We start from the raw sequence: 20,774 nt of genomic DNA on the forward strand, positions 1-20,774 counted from the left end.
ATAGCCTTTACATTTAAATCTCAATTAAGATACAATACTTCCACTAAATAATATAACGTGTGGATCTAAACGACAGTGGAACAGAATGATCTGTCCACACCAACTGTCTGCCGTCGGTTATGGGTGGTGTCAATGCCCCTGTTTACCTTGCTGTGTGTGGTGTGTCCGGTTCTTTGCGTACACATACATTTAGTTCCTGTCCACTATTCGCAGATCCAAACCATATAAAATCTAACAATAGCCATCCATAAAGCATTGGATCAATCGAATTTGTCTGTGGCACAACCTGGCCAAATATGCACTACTTCCTTGGAGGCTCAATCTCAAGAGAGAAGCTTTCCAGTTTCCGGCGACAGTGAACGTACCATCACAATCCAGATTCTCCATCTTTCTCCAACCAAGCAAAGGGACCAACCTGCGTCTTACATCCACTGTAACTTAATATTTTCCCGCTGACATACACTCAACCAGGTATATGAAATGTTTTACAATTCACATTTATTGTAACGTCATTGGCATTTGTGTGTGATTTCGTGTCGATCAGTTTGCTGGGCAGGTCATCACCTACATTAACGTTAACAGAGTTCCTGTCAGCAGCAATGGAAACTGGGCCGCTGGTTACTTCTGTTTTAATGTCCGATTTAATACTGTAACGTTACAAGTCACACCTGATTAGAAAAGCCTGCTGATGCTCGTTATCCCACAGTCGATATTGTCTGCAGTTTGTCGTTATTAGCCAGCTAGCATCGCTAGTCTTGGGCTAGCGTTAGCGGCAATCATTTAACTGATGCATTTAGCATGCAGTAAGCTAACGTTAGCAAAGTTAAATTGCTGTGGTAATAGTTAATTGTAGCTAACTTGATGCTGGAGAAGTCAAACGTTGTCATGGTCAGAAACACTTTGTCGTAAATGGCACGTCTAATCAGGCTTATCGATTGTTTAACGAGGAAATTGATGATATATATAACTAACATATAACAGCCACGGTTAATTGTTAACGTTAAAGCCATAACCAGGTTATTAGCTACGTAACGCAAGCTTGCTAACATTTGTAATGAAGTAAACCCTATAACATAAAGCCAAATATTGAAGCAGACAAAGTCTTACCGTAAGATGCCGTTTGTATATTTAACATTGAATATATTTGTGTAGCATCCTACAAACAGTACAAAAAATCAGTACCCTGTTGGATTTATAAAAATAAAAATATCACCAAATTGTTCATAAAGTTTGTCCACAGTCCGCCGTTGACATTTATTTTCATTTTTATGTTGATATAATAGCCTCCACCTTTAAGGGAAGGCATTTAACCATATTGTGGAACCTAGCTGGCTGTTAGGGATTAATTGCTCCCATTCAGCCACAAAAGCATTAGTGAGGTTGGGAACTGATTTTGGGTGATAAGGTCTGGTTCTCTGTCAGTGTTCCAGTTCATTCCAAAGATATTAGATGGGGTTGAGGCCAGAGCGCTGTCTCTGTTAAGTTCTTCCACACCAAAGTGGGAAAACTATTTCTTTATTGACCTTGGTCACAAGGGACATTGTCATATTTGTGTGCTTCCAATTTTGAGGTTGGAACATTGTGTGTATGTATGATAGTAGGCCAAGGGACTGTTGTAAAGCCTGACAGTCCTGCCAGGTTTCAAACCTGGTACTTGTATCAGGCATAATTATTAGTCTCTGCTGGTTATCCTAACATTGCAATGATAGAGACTTGTAGAGGAGTTACTTCCAGTAAGCATGATATATTTATGTCTAAGTTAACTTTGGACCATTATCTAATCACAACAATATGACTTAGTTGCTGTTAATACCAATTTCCGAGCATATATCATCCACAACCTAACATAACAAACGTTATGGTAATAACACAGCTATAATACTGCGTATCTAATTACAGGGCTTTACTTCGAGCTAAGATAAAATGCATTTATCTTTAAGTTGACATGACTGGTTAAGTGTCACAAAATTTACCTGTTATCCATGCCCTACTGTGAATGAAGTTCTTTTCCAGCACCTAAGCTGCGCCCACCCCTTCAGCCACATACAGCCAGTCACAGTACTGGGGCACACCCACTCACCCTGTGATCAGAGCCAGTGGCTACGGCAACAGTCAAGAGCTTTTCCCTGCTGCACTCTTTTCTACAATATTATTAAGAGTTGCCATTATTGGAACTACTCACCAAACTTTACAGTTGGCACTGCATTTCATTGGGTAGGGTTCTCTTGGCGGCTGCCAAATCTAGAATGGTCCAAGGTGATTCATCAAATCATGAATGGTGATGTGCATTTGGCATTGTGCATGGAGATCTTAGGCTTGTGTGCTTTTGCTCCACCATGGAAACCCACATCGTGAAGCTGTCGTTGAACAGCGCTGACATTGCTCCCTGATGCAGTTTGGGACTTGCTAGTGAGTGTTGCAACCAAAGATTAGAAATGATTTGTAGTGCACCACAGGACTTGGCGGTCAAATTTTGTGAGCTAGTATGGCCTACCGGTTCACGAGAAGAACTGTTGTGGCTCCGACATGTTTCCACTTGACAATAATGGCACTTACAGCTGACTGGAACAAACCTAAGGGCAGAAATTTGATAAACTGACATATGGGAAAGATGGTGTCCTCTGACTGCGCCACATTAAAAAGTGGCTCAAAAGTGGTACAACCTATTCCAGATAAATTTGGAGGCAACACAGATAAACTAAATGGCTGAGCTTCATGGAGCTAATGTGGGATGTGATCATCACTACGCCTCATAGTCACACACCATCTCAGGGAGGAAGGAACAGTAAAAACATCTGGATATTGAATTAAGAAATAAACTATCATTCTTTGCAAAAAGGGAAATTGGGAAGGGCTAAAGGGAATCATTAATACACATTTTGCTGATAGGATAAATTTGTGTATTTCTTCTGTACAGATTTAAAGGACCACAATCATGACGGACTCAAAATATTTCACAACAAACAAAAAAGGTGAGTAAGGATGGCAGTGGTGCTGAAAAATCTGACTAGCTCTTTATACCATTATTATTTGTAAATTTCAGTCTGTCCAGTGAAAAATTAATTTAACCCATAAAAATTCAGTTTTCTTTAATTTCCACTTCCGGTAGCTTTAAGGTTAGAGGAACCATCTTATTTGTCACTATCTGACCGTGTGCTCAAACTGTGCTGCAGCCAAAACTCTTTGTGATTCCTCTGTCAGGGGAGATCTTTGAACTGAAGGCAGAGCTGAACAATGAGAAGAAGGAGAAGCGAAAAGAGGCAGTGAAGAAGGTCATTGCAGCCATGACTGTTGGCAAGGATGTCAGGTACAGTATAAAATTTGATCTTTGACATAAACCAGAAACTTCTATGAATAAGTTCTATAAATTACTATTTTCTAAGTTTACAAAAATGAGGACCCCCATCAGAAGGATGAGCTTTCTACTATCAAACAGTACTTTTGAGTATATATATATTGGCCTTTTGGGTGAATTGTTTATCACATTGCTCTTGATGTTAACATAAGAACAGCCTTGAAACCGTGTACTGTAAGCTTTGAGTAATTCATTTTGCTTTTTCTGTCAGTTCTTTGTTCCCAGATGTGGTGAACTGCATGCAGACTGACAACCTGGAGCTGAAGAAGTTGGTTTACCTTTACTTAATGAACTACGCCAAGAGCCAGCCTGATATGGCCATCATGGCCGTCAACAGTTTTGTCAAGGCAAGGACCTAAAAGAACTTAATTTGTTTTTTCAACTGTTAATACTGACAGGATTTTCTAACGTTTGACTAGATCTACACTAAGGCAGATAAATCCAGCAAATAAATGCTGTTTTTTTCCCATCCATGCTCAAATGAGAAAAAAATGCATTTTCAAATGTAGCTGCTGGCATTGTGTACACTGTCAGTCCCCCAGGCCAAGGAAAGTTAAGATTGTCATAAATTTTGAGATGTATTTTCCAGATAAGTAAAGTAATGAATTTCACAATGCCTTGGAATTGCTCTGACTTAGTTATGGAAAGATATTGAATTGCCCAATGAAATCTAATCAGTTTCAAGCCAAAACTGCCTTGCTTGCAATGCTCTCCAGGACTGTGAGGACCCCAACCCTCTCATCCGAGCTCTGGCTGTCCGCACCATGGGCTGCATCAGGGTGGACAAGATCACTGAGTACCTGTGTGAGCCACTGAGGAAGTGCCTGAAGGATGAGGACCCGTATGTGAGGAAGACGGCAGCTGTTTGTGTGGCTAAACTCCATGACATCAATGCCCAGATGGTGGAGGACCAGGGCTTCCTGGATTCTCTGAGAGATCTCATTGCTGACTCAAATCCAATGGTAGGTGTCAGGCTGATGATGGGAAGTGTTTTTTTCAACCTAGGTTTCATTTTCTTAGGTTTTCATAAAATTTTGGCATGTATATGTGTTCTCATAGCTACAGAACTCTCATCACATACCATCTCTGTCTTTTAGGTTGTAGCCAATGCAGTTGCCGCCCTGTCAGAGATCAGCGAGTCTCATCCCAACAGCAACCTGCTGGACCTCAATCCTCAGAACATCAATAAGCTGCTGACGGCCCTCAACGAGTGCACAGAGTGGGGACAGATCTTCATTCTGGACTGCCTCTCCAACTATAACCCCAAGGATGAGCGTGAGGCCCAAAGGTAGTCAACAAAATAAAATGCTTTTAAATATAACTAGTTAAATTTCCTTTACTGACTATCATCTTTTCCTGTTTCCTTTTCAAAGCATCTGTGAGCGTGTCACTCCCAGGCTGTCTCATGCCAACTCAGCAGTGGTGCTGTCAGCTGTCAAGGTGCTGATGAAGTTCTTAGAGCTGCTGCCCAAGGACTCTGACTACTACAACACCTTGCTGAAGAAGTTATCCCCACCACTGGTCACCTTGCTCTCCGGAGAGCCTGAGGTCCAGTATGTGGCTCTGAGGAACATCAACCTGATTGTCCAAAAAAGGTGCGTGATCACAAACACCAAAAACTATTTTTTACCTTTAGTGGACTTCATTTGCTGTTACACATTTGGCAGAAACTTTTTTTGAATTAAGATTTAAAATAAATTTGAACTAAATAATGTAGTCAATATATTGTTTTAACATTTTTTGGACTCACCACCTTTCAACATGATATTCTTTAAGTATAAATCAACTTAGTAGACACTCATCACATGTACAGGTAGAAATTTGCTAGACTAGCAGCATGAGGGCAACAAACAATCCAAAATGCAACAGTCTTACAGTAAGATGTAATTTTGACAATGGAAAGCCATAGTCACATATTCAGGTCAATAAGATAATTATGTCTTCTGGAGTACAAACATACAAATTCCTCAGTGCTTTTGGATCACAGTCTTGAGTGTAATGTGTTAATGTTTGCAGGCCTGAGATCCTGAAGCAGGAGATCAAGGTGTTCTTTGTCAAGTACAATGACCCTATCTATGTGAAACTGGAGAAACTGGACATCATGATCCGCTTGGCCTCTCAGGCCAACATCGCCCAGGTAACACAACTATGTGGTAACTTTGTATAGACAATAATTTTTTCTATAAAGGGTTTTGTTCTCTTTACCAATTATGGTTTACAGTAATATATATTCTATTGAGGTATCTGGGTAGAGGGTATATTTTGCATGTGTACATGATTGCAGGGAGAGACATTTATTGAATTTCAGAATGGTATTGGGCCGGTCAGGTCTAAAAAGAACCAATATGGGATTTCAGCATAGTACCTTGTGTGTATATACCACTAGGTACAGTATACTGCTGCATAGAATTGAACCATATTAAAAGATTAACTTTTTATTGTTTGAATCATGTTGTCTAATGTTAAGAGAAGGTAAGCCGCCACAAAATTGAAATCGATATATACTGTATATATACTGTATGTTTGTGGTGTTGTTAATACGCACAGTATATTTCCCTGCCGTTATCTGTCACTTTCAGGTGCTGGCTGAACTGAAGGAATACGCCACAGAAGTGGATGTTGACTTTGTGCGCAAGGCTGTGCGAGCCATTGGACGTTGTGCCATCAAAGTGGAAGTAAGGAATGCCACCATCACTGATCTCTTTGCTAAAGATGTCTCGTGTGCCCCCCCCGAGCACAAGAATCTTAATTCATGTCAGTCTTGTCACCAAAGTATTATGTTAGTAGAAATATCATAATATCAAATATCATTCAAATACATCTGCCCTGTGTGTACCTTTTTGCTGCAGTGCAACAGGAATTCTAAATCTGTTTTTCACTGAAAGCTTCAAGTTTTAAATCCACATTAAATCTGCTCTAGTATCAACAATATATATTAATCAATTTCTTATTGTATCCATTGTTGTTGTTTATGTCTTTGGTTCCTCATTGAAATTTAAATCTCCAATCTTACACCATTTATGTGTTAAATAAATTCCTCTCATGAAGCATCACCCTTCGCCAGTGTAAACAAATTGAAATGATAAGTTATATTGTATTATTACTGTCATATTATAATGACCTTTAACCCCAAGTAATGGTGACATGGTGCCTCTGTCCTCCTCATCTCCAGCAATCAGCTGAGCGCTGTGTTAGCACCCTGCTGGACCTGATCCAGACCAAGGTCAACTACGTGGTTCAGGAGGCTATTGTGGTTATCAGGGACATCTTCCGCAAGTACCCCAACAAGTATGTTTCCCACTGAACGCCTGAGAACTGATCAACTAATACCAACTAACTAACCAGTCGATTACATATACTTGTTAGCTGACATAGTCCATCCAGGATTGCAGCTTGCACATGTCCAGCCATTATATGCTGGATAATTAGTCAATCTTTCAATCTAATTCACATTTTTTAGCTTTAGCTTTTATTATACATCATACATTGAAGTTAAGGTGCTTGTAAAGTTTCTTTCTGACCACTGAGATACTGGTGCTCTCCAGGTATGAAAGCATCATTGCCACGTTGTGTGAGAATCTTGACTCTCTGGATGAGCCCGATGCTCGTGCCGCCATGATCTGGATTGTCGGCGAGTACGCAGAGAGGATCGACAACGCTGATGAGTTGCTCGAGAGCTTCCTCGAGGGTTTCCATGATGAGAGCACTCAGGTGAGTTCACTGTCAAAGCAAGAGAGGATTTTACTGGAAATAAAGTGAGGTGTACAGAAGGTATAGAAAGTATGGTAGGTCAAAGTTAAACGAATGTGACTCTTTTTTTTTTTTTCAACCATGCCCTGTTAAACAGCTCGAGGTACCTGGGATTTATTACATGTATGTCCTTGTGTAGCACACAGGAGAGCATGTACAGTGGTTTTCCTGTATGCATTAACAAAATATCATCTTGTTTGGGTATTTCCATACTTTACTTGCTTCCATCTCCCACAGTGAAGACAAGGGGGTGGCAGTTTGTGAGGCATTGTACACTGAAAATGACCATAATACAACGCTGTATGTTTTCATTTACAGGTCCAGCTCACTCTGCTGACAGCCATTGTCAAGCTGTTCCTTAAGAAGCCATCAGAGACTCAGGAGTTGGTGCAGCAGGTCCTCAGTCTGGCCACTCAGGTTAGTTATTGTGAAGAGGTGCAGGTTAACATCTGTTTGATGATCTGTTTATTCACTGCTGGATAATGTTGCATGTTTTAGAGGCACCTGCTTAGAAACATACTGTAGCTTTCTCTAACATCAATATATCTTCCATTTTTTTGTTTAATCAAGTTAAATCCTCTTAGCTACCACCATTGCAACCGCTAGTCCAACTGTGGCCCTCAAGATGTAATTCCTTCACTGAAACAAAGCAATCAATATTACAGCATGTGTGTTGACCTCTCTGCCTCTTCTGCAGGATTCTGACAACCCTGACCTGCGTGACAGGGGCTACATTTATTGGCGTCTTTTGTCCACCGACCCTGTGACTGCCAAGGAGGTGGTGTTGTCAGAAAAGCCCCTGATCTCAGAGGAGACAGACTTGATTGAGCCCACTCTGCTGGATGAGCTCATCTGCCACATTGGCTCTCTGGCCTCTGTCTATCACAAACCCCCCAGCGCCTTTGTGGAGGGCAGCCATGGAATCCACAGGAAACACCTTCCTGTCCAGCACAGCAGGTCAGACACACAAACACTATGCACATTATGACTGACCCACATTTCAACTTTTCACTTGGCAGTTGTGCGCCTTTTGATTACACTCACATGCTCTGACTACCTTTGGCCTAATTGCTATGTGGCCTCTTTGTACTCTCTGTGAAACGTGCAGCATGCACTTGGTTAAATCAGTTTTGCACTTGGTTAAATCAGTTTACATAATATGTGATAGATGATTTAATACATATCACCCACTCTTTGTAAGCTGTATGTCTAAGTTAAAGGTGATGTTGAAATCAGTAGTAGTTACAACATTAATATATATAAAATATTAAAATTTTCTTCACTAACAATTTAAAGCCATTTTTGCCATGTCACCAGTTTTCTCATCTGTGTGAACACCGTCATGCAGATCGTTTATGAAAGTAATAAGTAATATGTCATGCTGTCTAGATCACCGGGCGTCATTTTTAGGCTCTTAAGCAATGTTGTATGGTTTTTAAAGCAGTTGGCGTAAAACGTATCAACACTGAGTATAAATAAACTAACAATCATTCCAGTCCACGTTTTATAGCACATTTCATGCTGGGCCAACTGCATTGGCCAACACCCTGAAGATATTGCGCCACGTCTCAGAGATATCTAACAGGGAAGAAATATCTTTTGCGAAAGAGGATCCAGTGCTGCTTATGAACAGGAAATGGTGTATGGAAGGTTTCACTTGGTCACAGAATGTCCAGTTAAAATGAATTTGAATAACAGCACAGAAATGTAATATACACTGATAAATGATAAAAATAACCGGCAAACTGGTTTTGCAAAATTATGTTGCTAGCATTGGTTTGAATATGACTTTAAAATCACCATGAAATGGACAGTGTCTTCACAAAACATTATTCATTGTTTATTGTTTCAGATATGTGTTCCCCATTTCTGACATGGAATTTTCTTCAAGTAATGTATGATTTAAACAAGCTTCGAACTGTAGCAGACAGACCAACCCATTTCTCAAGACGGCTAAGTAAAAGATCATGGTCAGTTGTGTCGAAGGCAGCGCTAAGGTAAAGCAAGGACAGATGTGTTTCCACAATCAGCATTTAATCTGAGAGCTGAGAACTGTCTCTGTGCCATGGTTTGCTCTGAAGCCAGATTGAAACTTTTCATCAATCTGTGACAGACTGATCTGCACTGGACCCATGGAGGGGCTCATTGTGATCACGTGATGGACAGGTGGACGTAGGAGTGCGAGGATGGTAAATGCTGTATGCTAGGTTGGTAGAAAGTAACCGCACGCCAGCTTTGCACAAATGGACACTATCAGCAGCAAAAAATGTTTATGTTCCCAGTAGGGTTTAAAGTTGTTAAAATGCACTGTTGGTGTCACATACAAAGGAGAGCCAGGTGTTGAGGTTACTGAAACGCCCTATTACATACTTAAAACCTTGCTATGGGACTGTTTGAGGATGTTAAAAAGATTGACAGAGTTGTTTTAACAGCTCGGACAGCTGCTTTGAAATGCTACCCTCGGTTAGCTCAGTTAGCTGCTGCGTTAAAAACAAGCATTGTGAGCAGTTAAATGCCCGTCCTGACTGGTCTGTTGTTTTTCCTGTGCCAGCATTGATACAGGTGAGAGCCCAGTGAGCGGTGGGCCAGCAGCTGCCATGGACCAGCCACATGTGATCCCCAGCCAGGGTGACCTGCTGGGTGACCTGCTCAACCTGGACCTGGGCCCTCCAGTCAATGTGCCCCAGGTCTCTTCCATGCAAATGGGTGCAGTGGATCTTCTGGGAGGAGGCTTGGACAGCTTGGTGAGCTCTCTCTCTCTCTCTCTCTCTCTCTCTCTCTCTCTCTCTCAGACACACACTAATTTTGCTGTAGAGGAGAAGCATAAATGGCTGTCGACCCAATCAACTTTCTGTATTTCCTTGTTTTTGGACCAATGGGACTGCTTATCTCAAACAAGGCTTGGCATGGCATGTCCAAAGGGCAATAAGTTACGGGCGCTCACAACACAAAGTCTGTACTGCAATAATTACACAAAACACATCTATCCTCTGACATATACACAGTATTTCTCCATATAGGAGTATCTCCATTCTGTTTTTTTTTTTTATTATTATTATTAAAAACTGCAAAAAACCAATTGATTTGGGGCCTAGTGCTGCAGACATGGCTGGGAGGTCAGAAAAGAACTGAGAGAAGAACACATTGTACATTTTAGTCTTTTCGTGGGATTTGTTGAAAATTAAAAAAAATATAGAATAACACCATTTAAATCTTTACAATGGATCAACTCATGCTTTGTCTCTTTTTAAGTTGAACTCTTTTCAACATCATTTATCAGAGCTGATTAATGCTCTTAAAAGATAATTGCCTTTTCATGGTCATCACAAACTGACAGGATTATCTAATATTGTGGGAACACACTATTGTAGTGTGATTCTGAGGAGAGAGTTTTGCAGTTTAGCTGTTTTTTAAAAAAAATCTTTACATCAGCATTTTGGCAATAGTTCCTCATTTATCCAGTAGAAAGCAATATATGCTGAAATATTGGCTTGCATTCACTCTGCTCCTTCTTCTGATTCTTACTGCTGAACATAAAAACAGCCCATTGACTCTTTGAGCAGGAAGGGAAAGATTGCTCAAGACATTTTATCTTTCAACAGTAAATTTCTTTCTCTTTGTAAATGAAATTTTGTTTCCTGGAGTGTTAAGGTTCATGCTCGTATTTAAAATAGCTAAATAATCTCTTTTGTAGTTTTGCTGTATTTTATATTCTGTGTAACATAACACAGAAATTACTCTGGCCATGAAAACTTCAAATGTTTGAAATTCTAAACAAATTTGTTAAATTAATGTTAATAAACTTAAGTATTTTTCCATCCTTGTTGTATTTTCACTCTGTTAATGGTCATTTTTTCCACTTCTCTAAGATCCTGGAATATCTGGACCTCTTGATAATCTTGTTGCAGTTTTTAAAGCCTTATTTTAATGTCTAAAATACCATGTGGAGATACAATTTTCCCAGAAAGTGAGAGCTCCTTCTTGATGGGTTGCGGTTGCTAAGAAAGTCTCTGTCTCTGTCTTTGTTCGTGTGTTTGGTCTGTCTGTGATGTTTGGATGCTGTCTTTGGGGTCCTCTCTTCTCTCCTGTAGCTGGGGGGAGACCTGGGCGGAGGTGTTGGGGGAAGTCCAGCAGTAAGTCAAGCCCTTCTGTTTGACAGCCTGCCTGTCTGCATGCTGCATGCTTCCTGAATTTAACCCACCACACTCTCAAACCAACTTCTTCAAGTTTTCATGAAGCTTTTAAACCTGGCTTTGCTGTTTAACACTCACATCATTTAATTGATCGTGTTGACGTTTTCTCTTTCATAAGGTTTTTTGGCTAATCACGTAAACCTGATATGATTGAAATTTTCATTTTTTCTCATAATCACTGACGAGTTTTACTAATTATTTCTACCTCTGGCATGATATTAGATCTCCAGTGTGATTTTTTTTTTTTTTTTTTTTTTTTTTTTTTTTTGTAGATTGACAAGTTACCAGTGATGCTTACTAAAATTATGATTTCTTAAATTCTGTGTTTTGTGTGTGTGTGTGTGTTTTTCTCGTGATTGCTTTAGGTGGGACAGAACTTCATCCCCTCATCTGTCCCCAGTACTTTCGCTCCATCACCTACACCAGCACCTCCAGCTGTCAGCAGTGGCCTCAACGACTTGTTTGAGCTTTCCACAGGCATGGCCATCACCACTGGAGGCTACATAGCCACAAAAGCAGTAAGTTCACACAATGTCTCAGCAAGTAGGCCAGAATTCACTTGAATAATGGCTAACATACATTCAGACAATAATAGATGCATCGCTCACAATAAAGGGAGTAGTTTAGTGAAAAATGAAGAAATAATGGTTGTTTCAGGTGGCTACTTTCTGTGTTCTTACTTTTTGGTCAGACTGAGAGACGAGTTGGAAATGATCAGTGATTATGAGAAATATGCAAGGTTGAAGTATATTGAAATTTTCCTTTAAACAGGCTCAGAAAGGTTTGGCTTTGAAATTGAAGAGAATTAAGTCTTAATCGCAGCATACAAATTAGAAAGTGCGTCACACTACTTAGTGTTGTAATAACTTTTTCAGAGGGTGCATGGCTTTCTCACATACACGCTAGAGAGGTAAGAGAGTGACTCTTGCTTCTTTCCAGTCTGCAGAATCAAGTACTTGTAAACTTACATGTTGTCCCAACTGGGCTGCTACAGTAAACCGTTGAGGCAGTCAACTCAATCTCACTTTTAAGTTTCCTGGACTCTAGTAGTTAGTCCTAATTTATGCTTTTCAGAATTTCCAAATAATTTCAGACTCATTTTCAAGCTATCATTTTTATCCATACTTGAAGAGAAGGTTCTTTTTTTTAATTAAGTTCCCAGTACATCCCTCTGAGGTCTGTTTTTCTCTAGTAATAATTAAAAGGTTTTGTTGGTTGAGCACATAGTGAACATTGTGGATCAGACTGTATTCTGCTCGTCAAAAGTCTGGCAATGCAAAAAACTAACTTGATGTTCTGACTGAAAATGGCCCTATGTTAAAAACACATCCGCTTTGATGTGGCCGTATTGCTTCAGGTACCAATACAATCCACAAGTCCAGTGTGTAATGGATCCATTGAGTTTTAAGATTCATCTAAAGCCAAAACACTGCACTGTGTTTTGTAATAATATGAGATCAGACTTAAAACTCAGGAAAGATTGCGATAACTGTTATTTTATCCACCACTGAGACGATACAAAATAATCCACGAATGACAGTGTTTTGTGTTGCGGCAAGTTCAGTTTTCTGTTTTTTGCCCTTTTAATATTAACCAGGTGTGGCTGCCTGCAGTGAAAGCCAAGGGACTGGAGATCTCCGGAACCTTCTCTCGTCGCCAGGGCCACATGTACATGGACATGACCTTCACCAACAAGGCCCTGCAACACATGACCGACTTCGCTATCCAGTTCAACAAGAACAGGTCAGTGAAATAACTCACAGGAAAAACTTATGTTCAACTACAATATCACTACTGTAAAGCTGAATCAACACCTCTCTAAAACAGTGGGGCAGTTATATTGGCTGCTTTACTTTTAACTTGGTGTACCTCATAAACTGGCAGCTGAGTGTATACACTACAGCTGAATACAGGTGCTGAAAGCCACTAATTTTGTTTGTCGGTTTGTTTGCTTCCTACATGTAGTTTTGGGGTGATCCCCACCAGTCCTCTGCCCGTTCACACTCCTCTGATGCCCAGCCAGAGTATTGAGATCTCTTTGCCTCTCAACACCATTGGGCCTGTCATGAAGATGGACCCACTCAATAATCTGCAGGTAACAGAAGAAGTCACTCACCAGCAACATACATTTGAACAATAGCACAACACACTGGAGATTTACAGACGCAACTTTTGACTGTCACTAAGCTGCTGTTGAGCATCTGTGGCTCATTATCACTTCTATTTATTGATGTGTGTCCGGAAGCGTTTTACCCAGCCAGGTCACTATCAGGAGTCGAGACAGTTAGTTAGAGAAAGCTTTCTCACTGGCTGTTTAGTTTACAGAATCTGTGACTTGACTATGACATTATGTCCCATTTTTTGCTTCCATCTCTTCTTTTCTTTTCCAGTTTTGAACAAGAATTGCAAGCTGAGGGAAGCAGCTAGCCCGTCTTCCAACAACAAAGCAATTTTCTTTTTTACTAGAGATTTGCCATTAACTAGAGATACTGTCCACAAGCACTTGCCCACCAAAGACAAGTGCATTGTTACAGCAAATACATTGGCTTAGATCTTACTGTCCTACTAATCTGGTTATTTTATTTAGGAGACTGATGTTGAGTTTACCTTTTGTAGGTTATTTTGCAAAGCAGTTGGTGCAAATAGGACAGAAGGAGCTGATATGAAATTAAACAATTTCTGTTGTTATCTTATTTAATTTCTGTTGTCAAATGACATAATGATGATAATTTAAACAACATTAAAGCCACACAGAACAAGTATAACAAGTATAAGTGTTTAAACATTGCTTGTTAGACCTGAGTTTTCTAATGTGAAACTCACATTCTTTTTTTGTCTGCTTGCACACAGGTGGCTGTGAAGAACAACATCGACGTCTTCTACTTCAGTGTACTCATCCCTCTCAATGTATTCTTTGTTGAGGATGGAAAAATGGGTATGATTGTTACTCACCACTTTATAAAACAACATCACATCTCTGTTCACACCATCACTATCACACCATGACATTAATGGTAAATTATGTCTTAATTATGTCCACAACCAGGAATAAAATATTTGGAATATATAAATATGGAATATACAGTACATTTTCAATATATGGAATATTTGAAATATTTGGAAAATGTTTATTCACATACAGTAGGGTCCAGACTACTGACTACTACTGAAAGTGGTCTCAGATGTTTGGACCCCATTAGTTCTCACACTGGACGTGAAATGCTTTGTACAATAATATATAGAAAATAGATAGAAACACCACTGACATTTCTGAAAATACAGAATACAATTAGTCAAAAACAGATTTCAGTTGTATCTATGGAAGATTTTTTTGAATCTTGTAAGCAGCTGAAAACCTAATTGCTAAGTTGAGTTACCACTGAATCTTTAATTTATGGCAATGAAATATTCCACCAAATTTAGACACCAAAATTGAAGATGTGGAATTCAAGGTTGAACATCTAGGATTACAAAAATGAAAAAGTCAAGCCTGAACAGAATGGATCTGGCATATTTTAAAACAATAACTCTGTAAAAGGCCCTGAAATGTGCACTTGATGTCTACATACACAATATGATGAAAGACTGGCCATTGTTTGCATTATTTCAACCAATAATATCTAGTGTTTTTCCCTGCAAAAATCAATTGTTGGTCTAATGTTGATGAGACTGTTTGTTTTTTTTCCTTCTTCAGAGCGACAGGTGTTCCTTGCTACCTGGAAAGACATCCCAAATGAGAATGAGCTACAGTATCAGATAAAGGAGTGCCACCTAAATGCAGGTAGGCAAGTTTTTGAATTAAGTGCCCTCAGTTACGTAGCAGTTTTTATGTCCCTCCACCATGGTACAGTATATGCGACATTAAGTTCTAATGCTGGCGTCTGTGACTCTGTAGACACTTTTTTTTTTTTAAACTTCTGGTAGAATTCTTGACGACAAAGCACACGTGTTCTTTTATCACCGACATCATGGCGGGACATTCTTTTGTCCTAATGTCTAGTCCTATCAAAACAGATTTGAAAATCTGGATATTCTTTGGTTGTTTGTCTTCTATGTCAAAATTATTAATAATTGGTTAAAAACGTATATATTAATATAATAAATATACAAAAAATATGATGTATGGCTAAATGGATGCTTTCACTGCTCAATTAGGAGTGGTGATTCTTACTTCGTTAAGATGATTTACAGCATTTTCTACTTTTTCATTGCTGCAGTGGCATCAAACCCTAACCCTTCTGATCTGTCTTTACTTGTTCTGTTCAGGAGATGTAACTATCTAATATAAAACATGACACCAGCTCATTCGTTTAGTGTGCCAAGGTCGCAAAGTCTGCACAATGATGAGGAGCTAAGGACAACAAGAGAAATAAGATTTGATTTAAAGTTCTTTGCTCTCAAAGGAAATTATTTATTAAAGCTAATATAATAATATATAAATAATATATGTAAACAAAAGCACACAGCAAAAGACCAACATCAGAGTGTCTGTACTAAACATGCAGATGACTGGACCGCACATTTTCAGCTCTTCCTCAGGCAGTATTGGTGGTTATAAAATCAGAAAAATAATTTTCATGCAACCAATTGTCCTCTCTTGATCACTCAGCGGTCCACGGGCCCAATGTTGAAAATATGTGTACGCTCATTCCAGGACTGCACCAAGCACCACTTTAAAGACTTCAAAACTGTCTTTAGAAATCATGTCTGGACAGCTGCCGGCTACAACTCATCCAAAGACCTCACACTTCTCTCTTGTGTTTTCTTTCTCCACCCACATGCCTATCTTGGGATGCTTCAACATTTCCTCTTCTTTGTACCTGAAGGACAGCTTCACCTCTTTGCTTTTATAAGCTGCTCATAATTGTTCCACTATTACCTGGCAGCAAGATGGCTAACAACCCATGGTGGCTCTTCTTAGAGCCCAGTGTTGTAGTATACTTGGTCAGGTTTTCTGAAATCAGAGTATTCCCAGTCACGATTCATTAAAATCTTCATAGAGCTAAGATACCCTTGATTACTTGAATACTTAGAATCTAATGTAATATAATATATAAAACTAATAATTACTTAAATTACTTAAATAACATTTGCCAGTGGTAGAATTTGCATTAGCTCATGTATGTATTAGTTTTAGTACCCATAGTGATTGCAGCTTCCTGTGTGTTTGTTTTTCATGTTAGTCATGTGGCTCAGTAACTAGATGGTAGCACCAAGTGAGATGTGTTCACTGCCTGAAGTAACCTTGATTCTGGTCTTTCAGACACAGTATCAGGGAAGCTTCAGAATAACAACATCTACACCATTGCCAAGAGAAACGTAGAAGGCCAGGACATGCTGTACCAGTCCCTCAAGCTAACCAATGGCATCTGGATCTTGGCTGAGCTCCGCATTCAGCCCGGCAACCCCAACTACACGGTAGAGTATTAAATAATTTGCAATCAGTGTGTTTACTATTTGGCCTTCAGCTATGCTTTATGATTGTTTAATGTCCAAAGATTTGCACATAATCTTTGGAAAATGGCCATGGTGACATTTAGGTTTACTATACAACTCTAAAGCAGGTCATTTGGTTAGAAAGAGATAGAAAATAAAACAAAGAAAAATCTCAAGGTCTTAAAAGGTTTAGGAAAAATGTACAAAAGTCTAGACAATAGAATTGACCTCATGGTCATGTGTCATTGCTTTTTCTAACTTGTGTGATGAGTGATTTATAATTATAAGGAATCGTACCACACCATACCTCAGTGTGCATTTTATTCAAATTACCGGTAGTCACTATATTAAATAATCTATGGCCATCAGTATTGGATAATCATTGATAATGTGGTTTGAAAAAAAAAAAGTATAATGAACACCAGGACTTATTACATGTAGGGCTGCAACTAATGAAGTACTTTCATTATCAATTCTAGAGGCATTTTTTTTTATTATTTGTTTAGTCTATAAAATGTCAGGAAGTAGTGAAAAAAATGCCCATCCTAGTTTTCCAAAGTCCAAGTTGACATCTTCAGATGTCTTATTTGGTCTGGCCAAAGATATTCAGTTTACAGGGATCTACAACAGAAAAGCAGCAAATCTTTACATTGAAGACGGTGGAACCAGAGAATAAGTAGCATTTTTCACTTATTGCTTGGAAAATGATTGCTATGATTAATCTATTATCAAAAGAGTTCAAGAGTTATTTCCCTAACCATGGTGTATCCACCATGCATTACATAAACCTTCCATTAGCTGTCTATCTCTAATAATTATTTGTCTACACTGATCAGTAGCAAATCATGCAGAACAATAACTAATATTAATAGTTTTACTAACGACCTAAAAATGCGTCCTCTCGTGACTTCTTAAATGGTTTGTTCAAATTGTGTGGTTAGGTTCAAATAGTGTGACAGGCCTAATAACCCATGGGTTGGTGTTCCTAAACTGTGCAGTATGAGTAATATAAAGAAAAACGCGATTAGGCTCTGAAAAGAGCATCTTTCAGACAGGCTGCGTATGAGTGAAGGTGTCTCCCGTTGTAACTCTGTGTTCTCCCTCTGCTTTTACAGCTGTCTCTCAAGTGTCGGGCACCTGAGGTCTCTCAGTATGTCTACCAGATGTACGACTCTGTGCTGAAGAACTGACCTTCTCTAACACTTACCCACTCTGCTTCATCCTGACAACAAACAGCAATGTTTTATCATTTTCTGTCACCTTGAGCTTACTGCCAAAACAAGGGAATCCAAACAGTAAATTATTTTTAAATTTGGGATATTGGAATATTTTTCCTCTGAGGGTATCAACAAGGCAAATTTCACTGTTAAGTAGTTCTGTCTAATGTACTGAGGTTAAACATGCTGTTGATGTTTCCTTTATTTTGGCAGTATTGAATTCTCTTATCCAACTCCCCATTTCGATTTTTACTTCCCAATGAAAATTTGTCTATCATTCCATCCTTAACTTAGTGTCTTAATGTTGTAAAGCTGTGACTGATGGTGAAACTGTCCTGAGTGGAAAAAAATCTCCCCAGTTTCCATTAAGCCATTGTTGTTGCTTTTTTGTACAGTGTGGCTTCTTTTGGTATTGATTTATTTTTGATACTGGCTTTGCTTCAGTTGTACCTACATAATAATACCAGTGTTGATTTCTTCCTCTCACCATTAATGTGCTAAGAGTCGAAAAAAGTAATGTGTTTGTCTGTTCTTCACCAGGTTAGACTCCTGGAAGTCATGGCTTACAGTTACTAATAGAGACTTGTTCAAATAACAAAAATACATCGCATTCAGCAGCATGTTTTACTGTTTTTCCTATCATGATTTTAACACAGCTTCTTGTATGTAATGGGATTACTTACAGTTTTTGCAGCATTAGATAGAAACCTTACTTTTTCCACTATGAGTCTTAAACATTGTACAATAATTGAAAAGCTTTAAGTAAAATTCCAAAAAGTTGGAAAAAGAAAATGAAGACCAGAGATTACATAAGTAAGGGCACTAGTAACTCTAATGTAATTAGTAAACCCCAGCATTTTACTGCTGCGTCCCACCTGTGAATTATGTTACTCAATGTTTTTCATTAATCTGTTAACACATCTGATGTTTTTGACTCCTGCCGTTTGGGGTCTATCTGGCAGAGTGGAGGCATGTATTTTTAGATGGCTGCAGTGCGGTGATGCTCTGCAGGTGGTAAAACATAGAAGCAGGACACACAGAAGGCTTTATTACAAAGATCTCTTTCCATCAGCACTCACCACATGCTGTATTGATTGGTACTCCACGTAGTCACACTTGTCTGTAAATTCAAAAAGCAAACAAAACTTTAAGCCATGTGAAGCAACTTTATTGGAACTGCTCTGGTATAAAAGAGCAAATTTTTACATCATTTTAAAATCGTGTTAGAGAATACATTCAGCGTAGTGAGTGTGTCTGCAGGCTATGTAAATGGACGGACGCAACAATGTGAACTATCAGTCGAACAGGCAAGAAGCTTCAGCGTATAGTATATTTGTGGGTTTACATTCCTGGACAAAATTGTGAGTTTGCTATTATTATCTTATCTTTGCTTATTAGCTTGGAACCACTACACACCACAACCACAGCAGCTATTGATTATGTGTTCACACACCAGTGCCACTCCATTTTAAGAATGATATTTGCTAATTAATTTCAAATGTATTTTTATTTTAATAGCCCCGTTTACTGCAACCACATAGTTGTACTCGGCTTTATACACCTATATTGTCATTCGTATTTATTGTGCATCTACCTCTGTGTTAACTGTTGCAGTAGCTTCAATTCTGTCATGTGCTTTAAATATTTCACATTTCCTTTTGATGCCAGTGTTGTTCTTGTAATCTTCATGCCATTGTTGTCAAGCTAGTCTAAATCTGTGGCTAGTCAGCCAAACCAGTCTCACAGGACCAAGCATTCATGCAAATTAAATGCCAAGTTTATGTTTTAATACCCTTGTGTCAATATAACCTTCTAATGTTGGCGTTGTGTGTGCTATAGAACATTAGAGCGCATACACACAAAGACCCAGAGTTGCCCTAGTACAGTGTAGTCCAGTGATGGTGTAGTAAGTGTAGCTAACTAATTAAAATTTTTCGGTATTGCCCTGAAAATGATATGAAGCCTTCTATCTATTCAACAGAAAAGGCTTTTTTCAGTTGTGTTGGTGACACTATTTTCATACACAGTAATATAAAAATAAATTTATGTGCCTGCATGAGCTCACTGTCCATTTGATCCTTTTTCATTTAGACTGTGGATTTGCATTTAATAACTAATATTCTCCCAACTTCATGTCTGAATTGATCTTTTAAGCAGCAATGACTCTAGCACTCCCACATATAGAAGTTTATCCGAAACGGTTTCCAGCAATCTAGAATGTATGGAGAGAGCTACTATAGCATCTTAGGAAATGGAATATTTCGAGCGTCATTGCTGTAACCCTGTTGTAAATGATTTGTTATTGTCACAGTACCACATCTTATGTCAATAAATTGTGAAACTCATGATATTGTGCTTTCAGAGGTATTTACCACCACACAAGCACATCAACAGGGGCCAGTATCACAATCTAAGGTTAGTGGGGTTGGCCAGCTATTGTGATTTAGCTTAACTCAACTTCTGTCAACAAATACATGTAGACCAAAACCAACATCTAATACATCTCATTTGTCTGTGCCATAGAGATCCACTGTTGGTCAAGAACTATCATAAACATCAATGAGCCACACTGTTGTACTTGGTGACATGTTCATTATCATGAAGACATGCACTTTGAGTCAGTGCCACATGCTGCAAAATACTAGATCACCAAATGTGTGTTTGAGTACCATTTACTCTTGTTGCTTTTGCTGAAAACTAGTGCCCAGGTGGTTTAGGAAATTACTTTCTTTTTCAAAAAGAAAAGTGTTTATGGCCCATTTTTAAATATTTCTAATCACAGTAGGGACAAATTGGCATGAGGCTGAGAAGCACAGACTGGGT

The 20,774-nt window shown here is 38.9% G+C and overlaps 1 protein-coding gene across 2 annotated transcripts; it reads left to right on the forward strand.

The window, feature by feature from the left end:
* Positions 1-364: 364 nt before the first annotated feature.
* LOC111234269 (AP-2 complex subunit beta) lies at positions 365-19,611 on the forward strand. Of its 2 annotated transcripts, XM_022762246.1 has the most exons (22): positions 365-471; positions 2,918-2,972; positions 3,202-3,307; positions 3,567-3,702; positions 4,072-4,317; positions 4,453-4,643; positions 4,729-4,950; positions 5,372-5,492; positions 5,935-6,030; positions 6,528-6,643; positions 6,901-7,066; positions 7,424-7,522; positions 7,803-8,062; positions 9,657-9,849; positions 11,197-11,238; positions 11,664-11,816; positions 12,896-13,041; positions 13,264-13,393; positions 14,149-14,233; positions 14,993-15,079; positions 16,562-16,716; positions 17,850-19,611. In XM_022762246.1, exons 2-22 carry the CDS (start codon positions 2,936-2,938, stop codon positions 17,922-17,924), a joined length of 2,862 nt encoding a protein of 953 aa, XP_022617967.1. In that variant the 5' UTR covers positions 365-471; positions 2,918-2,935; the 3' UTR covers positions 17,925-19,611. The 2 variants fall into 2 exon arrangements, with proteins under 2 accessions (XP_022617967.1, XP_022617968.1); XM_022762247.1 differs by lacking the exon at positions 11,197-11,238.
* The last annotated feature ends 1,163 nt before the right edge of the window (positions 19,612-20,774 follow it).

This window comes from Seriola dumerili, unplaced genomic scaffold (assembly GCF_002260705.1).
Source record: "Seriola dumerili isolate Sdu_G_001 unplaced genomic scaffold, Sdu_1.0 BDQW01000449.1, whole genome shotgun sequence".
NCBI lineage: Eukaryota > Metazoa > Chordata > Actinopteri > Carangiformes > Carangidae > Seriola > Seriola dumerili.

What these genes read in the sequence shown, in the direction of transcription:
- LOC111234269 (XM_022762246.1), top strand. Translation starts at nt 2,936, where the DNA reads ATGACGGACTCAAAATATTTCACAACAAACAAAAAAG. An exon ending in TCCATGATGAGAGCACTCAG is followed by an intron (nt 7,067 to 7,423) that starts GTGAGTTCACTG and finishes TTTCATTTACAG; the next exon opens with GTCCAGCTCACTCTGCTGAC. An exon ending in GTGTTGGGGGAAGTCCAGCA is followed by an intron (nt 11,239 to 11,663) that starts GTAAGTCAAGCC and finishes TGATTGCTTTAG; the next exon opens with GTGGGACAGAACTTCATCCC.